The sequence below is a fragment of the Leptosomus discolor genome, chromosome 2 (genome assembly GCF_034619465.1).
Source record: "Leptosomus discolor isolate bLepDis1 chromosome 2, bLepDis1.hap2, whole genome shotgun sequence".
Classification (NCBI taxonomy): Eukaryota; Metazoa; Chordata; class Aves; order Leptosomiformes; family Leptosomidae; genus Leptosomus; species Leptosomus discolor.
The window spans coordinates 35995127-36007763 of NC_141392.1; the positions used below are offsets into that span (position 1 = coordinate 35995127).

General features: G+C 47.8%; 1 protein-coding gene across 2 annotated transcripts; it reads left to right on the forward strand.

Annotated features, from left to right (window-relative positions):
• Positions 1–1760: 1760 nt before the first annotated feature.
• Positions 1761–12192, forward strand: THUMPD2 (THUMP domain 2 tRNA and snRNA guanosine methyltransferase). Of its 2 annotated transcripts, XM_086460890.1 has the most exons (10): positions 1761–1856; positions 2221–2353; positions 3588–4000; positions 5196–5273; positions 6597–6649; positions 6956–7043; positions 7212–7283; positions 7875–7989; positions 9716–9833; positions 11345–12192. In XM_086460890.1, the coding sequence occupies exons 1-10, from the start codon at positions 1761–1763 to the stop codon at positions 11661–11663; spliced, it is 1485 nt and encodes a 494-aa protein (XP_086317016.1). In that variant the 3' UTR covers positions 11664–12192. The 2 variants fall into 2 exon arrangements, with proteins under 2 accessions (XP_086317016.1, XP_086317017.1); XM_086460891.1 differs by lacking the exons at positions 1761–1856; positions 2221–2353 and adding an exon at positions 2505–2536.
• The last annotated feature ends 445 nt before the right edge of the window (positions 12193–12637 follow it).

Sequence of the window (12637 nt, forward strand, 5' to 3'; positions counted from 1 at the left end):
CGGGCTGTTACCTAATACAGCAAGTCCAGACTCCTCACCTGCGTGATCTTAATTTTTTTTCTCATTTGTATACCCCTGTGAAGTTCTCTTGACAGGTCTTGAGGGCTTTGCCAGCAGCTATGCAATCCCTACCAGAGTTGCTCATGAATGCTGGGCAGCGCAGCCACAGAGATGTTGAATGTGACGGCTGTTTTGTGGGAAGGTGGTTAAAAGTTGTGCTGTCTGAAGCACCCTCTCAGGCTAATCACAATGCGATGCTGAGAAGGGCTTAGGCACCCTTAAAAGTTTGTTTCCCAGCCTTCAGATGCTCAGAGAGTAGCATTTGCCTTTTCTGTTTGTGGGGGGTGGAAGTGGAAATAAATACAGCCACCGTGGTGATGATTTGACAAGATGGTTTTGAGCAGCGTTACCATTTTGGTGTGTTCTTGCCAGCTCCCTTATTTACTAGTGAGTTGCATCAGCAACTTGCTCCAAAGCTGAATAGCCTTTAACAAGATCCTCTGTTGTGTCACCTCCTAGAGCTGAGCTCACAGCAATGCAGAGGGAACCAAAGAGCAGGGCTCTGGGAACTGGTGGTGGTGAGTTATGCTCAACTAGATATTCTACCAAAAAACCTCCTCTTGTAAAGGAATGCTGTGGTGATGAGCTAAGACAGGATGCCCACCTCTGTTAAAGCTGTGGTGATCAGCAGCTGCTGATAAGCTTTATGCTAAACGGGCCAGGGGTGCGTTTTATGGGACTTCATCTAAGGGGGAGGAAAAAGGACCTGGGAGTTGTGGTAGATAACAGGTTGACCATGAGCCAGCTACATGCCTTTGTGGCCACGAAGGCCAATGGTCTCCTGGGGTGGATGCAGAAGAGTGGGGCCAGCAGGTCAAGGGAGGTTCTCCTCCCCCTCTACCCTCGTGAGGCCACATCAGGAGTGCTGTGTACAGTTCTGGGCCCCCTAGTTCAAGAGGAAGAGGGAGCTACTGGAGATTGTCCAGCAGAGGGCTATGAAGATGATGAGGGGACTGGAGCCTCTCTTCTACAAGGAAGGGCTGAGACCTGGGTCTGTTTAGCCTGGAGAAGAGAAAACTGAGCGGGCATCTTCTCAACGCTTCTAAATACCTAAAGGGTGGGTGTCAAGAGGATGGGACCAGGGGCAATGGGCACAAATGGGAGCACAGGAAGTCCCACCTCAACATGAGGAAAAACTTTACTCCGGGAGTGACAGAGCACTGGCACAGGCTGCCTAGGGGGCTTGTGGAGTCTCCTTCTCGGGAGATATTAAACCCCCCCGCGGATGCAGTCCTGTGTGACCTGCTCTGGGTGAATCTGCTTTGGCAGGGGTTGGACTAGATAATCTCCAGAGGTCCCTTCCAACCCCCACCATTCCATGACTTGCCTTGTTAACTTCTAGCTCTTGGAGGGAAAGTCTGTGGTGTTGCCAAAGAGGATTTTAGCTACTCCTGTGCGATTTTTCCACCCCTACGCCCTCACATGAGTGCACAGCTGCTCTGCGTTGATGCCCAGCTGGGCGAAGACTCCTTAGAAATGCCAGATTTCTGCCGAGACCGCTACGCAGCCCGACTGCCCTGGCAGCTGCTTTCCCCCTTCGGAAGGTAAGCCTGCCGCCTGGCACCACGGCAGCCGGGGGCGGACGCCCTGCCCCGCCGGCCCGCTCGCAGGGCGGGCTCAGAGCCGCCCCCCGAGGAGGGGCCCCGCCGCGGAGGGCCGGTCCCGCCAGTGCCGCGCTGAGGGCGGCGGGGTGGGCCAAGATGGCGGCGGGACGCGGTCGGTACTTCTGCACGGCTGGCCGCGGGCTGGAGCCCTTCCTCGCTCAGGAGGTGCGGACGCGGCTTGGCGCCACAGAGGTGAGGGGCGGGGGGGGCGGTGCTGATGTCAGTGCCCAGCCGGGGCGGTCTGGCGGGGAAGGCGGCCTCGTTCGCTTCGCGCCCCTGAGCCGCGGGCGTCCGCGGCGTGGGGCTGTGCCCGCCACCTGCCTGGGGCCCCACGGGCCGGGTCGGGGTCGGAAGGGACCTGTAAAGGCCGTCTGGTTCCGCCTGTGCCGTGGGCAGGGACAGCTGCCCCTCGGTCAGGCCGTGTCCCCTCGCCACCCGCGGCGAGCTGAGGCCTGTGCTGCCCCGCACCCTGCGAAGGGGACGAGCGGTGGTGAGGGGCTGCTGAAGGCGCTCACCCAGAAGACCATCCCGCTTTGGTTTCTGTTTTTCCCCTGAGGTGGACTGCGTCTCGGGAAAGGTCTTCTTCAGCACGGAGGCGGAGCCGGGCGAGCTGAGGAAACTCAAGTCTGGGGAGCGACTGTTTCTGCTGCTCAAAAAGCACCCCCCGCTGGCGGTGTCTAGAGATAAAGGTGTGGCACCGACTCCTTCCCTCGGGTCGTCCCTTCCGGTTTGCTCAAGGGGCGGTGTGCTCAGCACCGTGAAGCCCCGGTTTGGCTCCTATTTATAAAATTAATATTAAGTTTATTTTATTTATCGACTAACAGCTGTAGTTCTAATGGACAAGAATCAGTTCTGAGGTATCTTTCACCCAGGTGTGTGTTCAATGGGGTTTTTTAGTGCTATAAATGGCTTTAAAAATGTTTTAAATTGCTGTCTTACCAGCTTGTGTTTTGCTAGCACTATGCATATATGTGTATGTGTAAGACCCTCCCAACACCCCCGCTAAAGAAAACAACAAACATCCCCCATAGCCGAAGTCCAGTTCTAGGCCTTTTGTGAGCCTTTTTCCTTTAGGCAGGCGGTTCTAGAGGTATGTCCTGTGTCGCTTCACTGTTCAATGCATAGATGTCCCATAATACCGGTTACTCAGGTTGCATTCTTTGTTAGTGTTGGAATAAGAATTTCAAGTTAGATGGATTGATATCTGAGTGTTGGTGGGACTTTTTTTTTTGGAGATCATGGGTGGCTTTCAGCTTTGAGGATCGAATTTAATCATGATTTAAAATGAGAAATAGAAATACTTTGCCCCCCCCGCCCCCTTGACCAGCTTCGAGGTTTTCAAGTGAATTGGTCTCTATATTCCCCATGCCTCTCTTGTCATAGCTAGCTCAAGAGGACTACCCACAGGTGTAAGTTGAGGTGTGTGTTGGAGACTTTGCAGGATTGAAGGCAGATTGATGAATAGCAAGGAGAGATTTCCTTTGTAAAAGAATCAACTTGTGGCTTTTTTTGCCTGAGCTGAATCAGCGATTCCTGTTGGCATCTGTCAGTCCTGGAAAGTGTCTCTCACATCTCTAATCCTGGACCAAGTGCTTTCTGGGGATGATGGCATGCTAGGCTGGTCCTCCATCCCTCAGAGTGACTCTCAGAGGTGATCTGGTTTTCTGGAGCTGCAGGATTCAACCCCTGTACGATTTAATCTTGGTTCTGCAGAGCTTGTGATCAGAGGGATGCCTGGGTCTCTGCTGGTGGGGCATGTGGGTGTTGAGAGCTCGGCTGTGCCAGTGATTGCTGCTGCTGCGGTTCCTGGATTCACATACTGATGAAATCTGAATGCAGTCTCTGTTAACTGCTTTTCTCAGTGCATAGGAGAATCAAATGCTGAGACTGAACTACTTAACCTGGAACTGCTTTTTCTTCCAGGGAAAATGCTGCATGAGATTAAAAGCCTTGTCATTGAGGAACGGAAGTATTGGCTAGATGTTATCTCTGTTTGGAAAAACTTTTGTGGGTGTGAGGGGAGAAAAGATGATGTCTCTCAAGAAAACCAGTTGCCTCTCAAGAGAAAATCAGAAGAGACAGATGTTGCAACTAAAAGGCAGAAAACAGAACAAGTGAGAGAGACTGTGTCTGAGGAATGTCAGGTGGAAGCTGGAGAGATGTGTGTGATACCAGAGAGAAAAAGCCATCAGGACTGCTGGACTGAAAGCACGGCTTCCTTACAAGACCCTTCCAAAAGGAGTGGAGAGAAACCTGTTGTGAGTGAGAAGCTTAGCTTCAGTTTCCGAGTTTCCTGTCGTTGTAGTGGAGCGATTGCCAAAATACTGACTTCACAGGTATGCTGAGGTGTCTTGTGTTTTCATAGAATTCAGCGAAGGTGAGGGGAGACGTGTAGTTGGTCATTTCGACTGTGTTCCATGTTTTAGAAAAAAAACAAGCGATGAGCTTTTTTCTCAAAAAGGCCTTTAGCCTGCATTTACTACCTTAAACAAGTGGAAATAACAACAGTAAGGGCTGCTGTTAATTTCTGAGCACTGTTACCCTGAATATTTTTCAAATCAATGTCTTTTATTGAGGTTAAGTAAAGGTGAGAGGTTGAGGTAGCTGGGCTTGTGGAGCCTGAAGAGTGACCTGATAGTAGTTTATAGTTACTTAAAGGGCCATAGCAAGGACAATGGAGCTGCACGCCTCCCAGTTGTGGCAGTGTAAAAGAAGATGCAAACCCAGAACTTTCTAGCTTTGGTGGGCTCCGGCTGGGTATTGGGGAGAACCTGTTCCCAGGAGGGTGGTGCAGCCCTGGGGTGTGTCCTGGGTGGGTGGATCTTGGTGCCTGGGAGAGAAGGGTGGTATAGAGACCTCCAGGGGCCCCTTCCATCCAGCACTCTTCTTGTCTATAATACCTTTCTACTGTGAGGAAAATAAAAAAATGAAAAAACCAAACCCTGTGTAGCTGCAATTTATGTAGATTTCTCTTACTTGAAGATAACTGTCATTTAATTTTGTTTTTTTTTTTTTTTCCCTACTAAAGCTAGTACCTTGGGAAGGTGGGACACATGAGCCTGCCAACATGAATGTTTACTTAAATTTGTGCTATGTGTTTGAACTCTCATTCCCTGAAGGTAGTCAGAGCTTTCTAGATGCCATAAAAGCATCAAAACTGTGAGTTGCAGTTGTGCATTCACAGGTTTTCTCGTAGGTAATCTAGTTTACAGCCATCGGAAATATTTTGTGCATGATACATAATCCTGAAATGATGGCAATTTTTGTTGTAATTTGGGCAGGACTTGAACTTCAGCCTCTCACACTCCAGCTGAATGATAGTCGTTTTGTCCTGTGGTGTGTTTCCTCTGCCCCTCGCTCACTCACTGTGCCCTGTTATAGCTCTTCTGGTCTTTGTATGAATTGTTCTCCTCAGGATAAGGAGAGACTCTTTTCACAAGTATTTCTAAGGATTGTGAAGTCAAGGCTGTGATCTGTAGTTTTGGTAATCTTGTTATTTTTACTGCTTCTGCCTGTCCTTTCCCCTTGCAGGAGGTCGGAAGAGCCGTCGGCATAGCACTGATGAAGCAGTTTGGGTGGCAGGCTGATCTGCGGGACCCCGATCTAGAGGTAGTGGTGCTTGTCTGCCAGGTGGCCTGTTGCTTCTTCCAGAATTGCCCCCCCTGCCGATATCTTTTGTTCTGTTCTCTGCTCCCTTTGCACTCAGGACCGTGGCCTCTCCCTCTTTGTCTTTCTGGTGCTGAATTTAACTAGAAATCATCTGGTAGTGCTGAGCTAAGTTTTTTGGTAGCCACTGTGTGCACGCCTTCCAGAGCGCTTCAGTAAACAGCAGGACAGTCAACCTGAGCATGTGTGTCAGGGGAAGGATCCCTACAGGTGATGTCTCAGGATCTGGCACACTTACAAACTGCTGGATTCTCTGTTGAAAATGGAGATCAGCTGAGCCATTGGACAGCTAGTTTAGCCTCTGTAAGGGAAGAGCACGCGCCATAAGGTTGTATTCTAGAGGAACCTAACTTGAGAATGCCATTTATGCAAGAGCCTCCTCCTAGACCCTGTCACTGACAAGCAGCTTGCTTAAGGCACCCTCCATGGTGCAAGCTGCCTGGAGACCTTGGAGAGGACTTGTTGCTCTTGACCAGATACTTCTCCATCCCTGTGCTTGGTGTAGGGAGGCTGCTCTCAGCCCTGATGCTGGGAGGTCTGAGGCCTTCTGGAAAAGCTCTGAGTTCATCTACAGGCTCTGGTTTTCCCAGGCTGTGTGTGAAGTGTGGCTTTGTTGACCCTCAGATGGGCTCCTGTTCTCATCCAGATTTTTGCTCTGAAACCGTTTAGGTGCTGAGGACTGGAGTATTGCAAAGGCATCGTGGTTCTCTTTGGGCTTCCTGGGGAGGGACTGCAGTTGTGCAATACCTGTTGGGGAGCTCAGTCATCTTTTTGGGATGCTCTCTGTGGGACAGGAGGACGATTTCTTCGAGCTGCCTTATACTTCTGGAAGGATTACCCAGATTTACCTTCCATCTGAAATGGCCCTCAGTGGCACTTGTATTGGGTTTTTTGTTTTGGATGTGAATAGCTGAGTACTAGTATAAAGTGAATAATCTTCTGCTTAGAGTAAATAGTTTTATAACTAAAAATATCCATTCAGTGTTACAAAAATCAGTTCCCTTGAAGACTGAAGTGCCTGCCGGTAGATTTCTGGTTGGCAAAATTCCCCTCCAAGCTTGCTTACATACTAAATCCTCTTTAAAGTGACATTCAGATTACCTAGTGTGATTTCTTTCCATTAATCACAATTGTCTAAATTGTATTTCTGTTCTTCAAAACTAGAATCAGAAGCTCATAGAAACATTTTCTGTGTCTGGTTTAAATGAGTTAAAGCTACTGTTGTGTCAGGTTGAGAGTTTCTAACATTATTTTCCCCTCTTTCAGATCTTTGTACATCTTAATGACATTCACTCTGTGGTGGGGATTCCCCTTTTCAGGTAGGCATTCTCCTCACTGGGTTTGTCTAGGCAGAATCATAACAGGCACAATTTCTAAATAGTCTTGCTGTCCACTGTGAGTATTTTTCTTCTGGTTTAATATTCACTGGACTGTCACATTAGTCTTGTGGTCTGTCTAGAGCTTTTCTGAGCACATTGGCCACACTTTGCAGTGAGTTACAGATAAAAGCAGACTGTGGTTTCTATCTGTCTGTCTGCAGATCTGTCCAGTTCGTTTGTTTGTATTACATGGGCTTTTCTGGGTGGTTGTACCATTATCTTGCATTGACTTTTTGCTCTCTGCAGGCTTCCGCTGGCAAACAGGGAGTATATCAAAACCGCAGGACTGCGGTCAACAGTTGCGTGGGCCATGGCATCTCTGGCTGAAATCAGTGTAAGTGACTGTTTATGGCAAAGAGGTAGAGTCCTGAGTGAAGGTGGAGTTGCTGGAGCTGACAGCTTTGAAGAAGTGGGGGGGTTTTAATGTATGTCCCTGAGTAGGCTTTGTCCTGGGAGAGGAGTCTGTCTTGCTTGGAATGGAATAACCCCTTTTTGTTTGTAGGTTGGTGCCTTTGTGCTGGATCCCATGTGTGGGCTAGGAACGATACTGCTGGAAGCTGCCAAGGAGTGGCCTGTGAGTATCACAGTGGCAACAGGCAGGACCTTTGCCAGACGGCTTGTAGTTGCATCAGGAAAAATCTGTACCGCAGTTACACCAAAGCCCGATACTGGGAAGCTGGATCCGAACTGATCTTTCTAGGCAGTTGGTAGAAGTTTTCCTCCATGGGAATGTAAGACAGAGTCCTACATACTTGTGTGGGTGGGTGCTGGGAGCCCTGGATTTATACCGTGGGGTCTGGGTGAAGCAACCGTGGGCTTTTACAGCTGCCTGGGCTCTCCTTGGAATCAGGGGTGTCAATGGGACAGTACAGGCCGTTGTCACTATTAGAGGCAGCGTGGCGGTCTGTAGCTAGCTGGGCTCTCGCTGTTAGGACATAGCCTTGGTATTTCTGTGTCTTGTGCAGACCAGAACAGGAAAGGAGTGAAGATAGCACAGACTTCCCCCATTCCTCTGTCCTCTGGGTCTGTGTATTGCTCTGTGTCATGGGAATAGATCTCCCAGGAAGGGTTTGTCTTGGAAGAGCTGTGCAAGAAGGCAGTTGTGAGAAGGGTTTATAAAATAAATACACTTGTTTGCCAACAAAATTACCTTTTCTCTGAACAGGAAGCCTGTTACTGGGGTGCTGATATAAGTGATTCACAGTTGGAGGGTGCAGATGCTAATATTAGGACTGCAGGCTTGATGGATAAGATTGAGTTACTTCAAGCTTCTGTGAAAGGTATGTCTGCAGGCTTTCCAGGTGAGACATGTTGGAATTTTTTTGTGGTTCTGGGATTAGAAGGGTAGCATAGGTTCTCTTGGGGGGATGTGTAGCAGAGCTAACTCTCAACAAAGAGCTGAATGGTGACTCTGTAGTGCTAGCATGGATAATTATTTGTTCTCTCCTCCCCGCCCCCAGGAACTTTTTCTTCTGTGGATTTTATTCTTGCCAATGAACATCATAATTGTCAGATGTGGGCAGTAGTTGTCTGTCTTAACTTGTGAATACCACAAAGAGTACATCTTGTGTGAGAGTTCTTTATGTCTTAGAGGAACACAGCAAGGACAAATCCAGAGAAAATGTGGCTTGTAACTTAGATGTACCAAATGAGTAGGGTGGGAACTCATCAGCATCAGTGTTGAATCGATAACGTTTTGCAGTAGTTGTGCTTTAAATGGCAATGCCTTGCTCCTGGAAGAGGGAATCTGTTTGCTCTCAGTTCATGACCTTATTCTGGACCTCAAAGCCTGAGTCTGAATGAGTCCTTTATGAAATTCATGACAGGCAAAAGGTGGCTGTTTTCCCCTGTGCATGGGTGATGAAGCAAGCATATTTTTTTTACCTTGCAGTATTTATTTCTTACCAGAATGGTAAGAAATTTTTATTTCTTTTTATAAGACTATATAGAGCTTTGTTTCTTGCTTAAGAGCTGTGATTGGCCCTGGCTTCTAGGATAATGGAAGGTACTTTGATGTCAAGCTTTTCCAGTGCCAAAGAAGTAATTGGTGTTTTTGTCACTGGTCAGAAGCTGTTATGTCTGCATGTCTTGAGAAGCACTGCAGGTAATTTGTCCTTTTATTTGTAGATAAAATTGTTCTAAAATTGTTGTGCTGTAAATGTTGATCCAAGGATGGTCCAAGAAACATCTCCAGCCAGTTCTGGAAAGGCTGGCCTAGAATCACAGCAGGGTGAAGGGACCATGGAGGTCTTTAGTCCTGTCATCTGCTCGGAGCGGGGCTAACCTTAAAGCTGGGTCAGGTTGCTCAGGGCATTGTCCAGCGGAGTTTCGAGCAGGCTGAGGGATGAAGAGCCCACACCTTCATCCTTTCACATGCTGGCTGCCCTCTGGCCAGCACAGCCTGGGATGTGTCCGGCTTCCATCACCACCAGGGTGCAGTGCTGCACCATGGTCAAGAGAACTGACTGTTCCCAGGATGCAGAAGGTCTGGGGAGACGCTTCAAAGCTGCTATCTCCGACAGAATCCAAGTGATTGTGGCTGCTAGCAGATTCTTGAGGGGAGAAAGGAGGGGTGGAGGGGAACTGGACAATGTGGTTCCTTACCATCGTACGTGTGTACCTGAACACCTGTGCTTAGAGCAGTGCTTGCAAGCTTAGCTCTTCTTTCGCATTTTGCTTGTAAAGATACACCATGTGATAAACAGCGGTCAGTTTGGAACCCTGCAGTCCCCCGTTCTGAGAGTCTTACTCTCGTACCACCAGTAACAAACATATCACCACTAACAGGGAATATGTGAGCTAAACCGTGCTCTTGTGCATTTGTCTCTTCCCAGTCTGCATTGGGTTGGTGGCTTCGCAGTGCTGTTTGTGAGGATGAGTGCAGAGGGAGCTGTGAATCGGGGTGCATAACCTGCAAAAGAGCTGCCAGACAGTTTTGTAAGGTGAATGGGGGTACTGTTCATTTTTTCGGACAGTCAGATGTAAAGAGCTGGCTTTATTCTGCAGCATTGCCACTGCCTTCAGAAAGCTTTGACGCTGTGATTTCGGATATTCCATTTGGGAAGAAGTTCAGGATCACAAAAGACATACAGCTCCTACCGGATATTCTCCAGGAAATGGAGAGGTATGTGTGGCCTTTGACGTGCTTGGGGTGTGGTGTAAATGTCATGATGGTTTGCAATCCTAAGTGTTCAGCCAGCTTCAGGTTTGCTTTATTCCAAACACTCTCCAGCTCTGTAGTCTGATCCTGTGAAAAGTCCAAGACCTTTACTTGTCCCTGAGAGGCTGTTGTGGCTTGTCTGGCAAGCTGTGGAAGTGCTGATAGCAGCTCAGGCTGACAAGGAATGAGCTTGTTGTGTAAGCCACACTCACGAATACTCTTTACAAGGCAGAAAGGAGAAAGAGGAGAGGATGACCTTGACAAACTTAAAGCATGGTCAGTCAAATAAAGCAATCCTTTCTCAGTTGAGGTGTGCTTCTGTAAAATCATAGGCTTTTGGGTTTGCAATGAAGCTTTTGTCAGTCTGCCTTGGCAGGAAGGATCTCAGACCAGAAGATGGTGGTATGTATTTTCCTTTCTGCTACCATATACTGGAATACCTAGCTAGGCAACAGGTCTGCTTTCAGGTGCCTCCTTTCCTCTCTCACCCTGTCATTTTGTGGCAGAGTTGAGGCAAGCTAATAGTGGGGGTCTTCTAACGGGCAGTTCAAACCATCTGTGCCTTTATTTCTTTCCTTAGCTGAAAACAAACCCTTTCTGTAGGATTGCTCTTCAGTGGGTGTTAATCTTGCTCACCCAATGTGGGGATGTGGTGGGAAGATGATGAAGAAGGGAAGGTAACTCCACAGAATGGCAGGGCAATCTTATGTTGGCTTATGCTGACCATCCCTCCCTTTGGCTATGCTTGTCTTCTGGTCTCCTTTGCTCTCTTGGGCCATCCTAAGCAAAACACTCCATTGGGAAGATGGAAGTGAGGAAGGGACCATTACCATGAGAGCCCCTCCAGTAAGACTGTTCAATCTGCTTGCTGTGAACAGAGCCATGAGAGTCTTTTTTTTCCCCTCCTTTCAAAGCCAAGTGTAATGTTTGCTCATATAGTAAGAAAAAATGGATTACAAACCATGATTAATTCTCTGCTTCCTGGGTTTGAAAGCTATTAAGGGTCAGTGGAACACGGAAAGGACAGACCTTTTAAAGTTTCCAAAGGGAAAGACCAGCTTCAGAATTGCCTTACCAACCTGAGAATCAATCGCTGCTCTGGGAAGCTGTTCCTTTGCAGACTGGTGGTGGGAGGCTCATGAGGCCCAAAAATGGGATTTGAAGGTGATACTGTTGTCAGTCCTTGGAAGAACAGCAAGAACAAAAAAACTGGGTGCATATTCCTTCCTAACCCAATGGAGAGAAATCCCAAGGTCAGAAATGTTTGTGAGTCAGGACAGGGCCCCGTTCTCCGATTTAGGAAGTATTGTAAAAATAGGGAATTTAAAGTAGAGAGACATAGCTTACCGAGTTGAGCCATGACCCTCAGCATGCTTGGGTGTTCTGTTGAATGCAGTCAGCAGTGTTGAGCTGCACAGCTGAATGAATGGCAGGCAGGCTGACCACCTAACCTTCATTTTTCCTGCAACTGGCAGAATACTTCGTGTTGGAGGGACTATCGTGTTGCTGCTGAGCCAAGATCTCTGTAAGCACATGGATGGCATTACCAAGTGCGCTGAGAACGACTCTCCTCGTGCCATTTCTGATGGCGCAAGTGAAGCCACCACTGCAAAAGCACTGAATGTTGGTGGGAATTCTTCCTCCTTGGTGAATGGTGTCGAAGGATCCTTTCTTGGCAGCCGACGGACACTTTTTGGGTCTCTGGTGCCAGGTGACGTCTATGGAGTTAGTCTTGGAAAGACAGATGCTTTCATATACAAGTACAGGAAGGTCTCTGCTGCTGGGGATCAGTAGCTTTCTTGCACTGTGCCAAAGTGAACTTGAATCATGGTACCCTTGAAAAGCAGCACAGCTGTGATCCAGTGGAACCTTGTTGATCCGAACGAGCCCTGTGCCATTTGTTAGCTCTACTTGCTTTCTTTGGAGGTGCTAAGGTGCTGCTTGCTGTAGTTATTAGGAGAGGTGGAAGATGCCACCAAATGGTTTTACTGTAAAATATTTTAATGAGACAAGAGCCCTCAAATCCTTGTTTAGACAAAGCCTCTCAGTATTGGGAGGAGTTTCTTTGGGAGAGAAAGACTTCATTGGCAGAACTGCAAAGCCGAATGTGGTAATATGAAATGTAAATGGATTTCACCTTCAGCAGTGTTTTTTAGGAAGCACATCTTGTCTGAAGAAGTCTCCAGCTCTTTTTGAGGGCTGGATGTATGCTTTCCCATGTGCCTTGCAGTCTTGTATTTTATTTTAAAGCTCATTTCGGATGAGTTTGAAATGTCGCTGTTGAGATCTCTTGGAGTGGAAAATAAACTATTTTCTATATTAATTCTTTGCAGCGTTTGCATGTGTCCAGCGGGTATACTTTAGCTTTTTAGGGTGAAGAGACTTATTTCTGTCAAAAATAATGCTTTTCCTCACTTGTTACTCCAAGTTACTCCAAGGGCACAATGTGGAAGATGGAAAAGCTTGTCCAGTGGATGAATGATTAGAAGTGACTTCTGCCTGCCAGGAAGCATATGGAAAAATTCTCCTGAAAAAAGAGAGAGGTCTTAGCAGTTATTTTATTCTGTGAAGGTATTTGTGGGGGTGGGGTGGGGGAGTAGTCTAATTGAAGGCTTTCCCATGGCTGTGGAGCTGACAGGGAGGTGGGTTTTATAGACAATGACTTGTGGATTGTTTTCGGCTGCTATTTTTAGACAAGCATTTGCAACTTACTCTGCTGGGATGGACTTGTGCATTGTGTTCCTCTGCTGGGATTAGTATGGAGATAA

What these genes read in the sequence shown, in the direction of transcription:
- THUMPD2 (XM_086460890.1), top strand. Translation starts at nt 1,761, where the DNA reads ATGGCGGCGGGACGCGGTCGGTACTTCTGCACGGCTGGCCGCGGGCTG. An exon ending in AAGCTGCCAAGGAGTGGCCT is followed by an intron (nt 7,284 to 7,874) that starts GTGAGTATCACA and finishes TTCTCTGAACAG; the next exon opens with GAAGCCTGTTACTGGGGTGC. An exon ending in ACTTCAAGCTTCTGTGAAAG is followed by an intron (nt 7,990 to 9,715) that starts GTATGTCTGCAG and finishes TTTATTCTGCAG; the next exon opens with CATTGCCACTGCCTTCAGAA.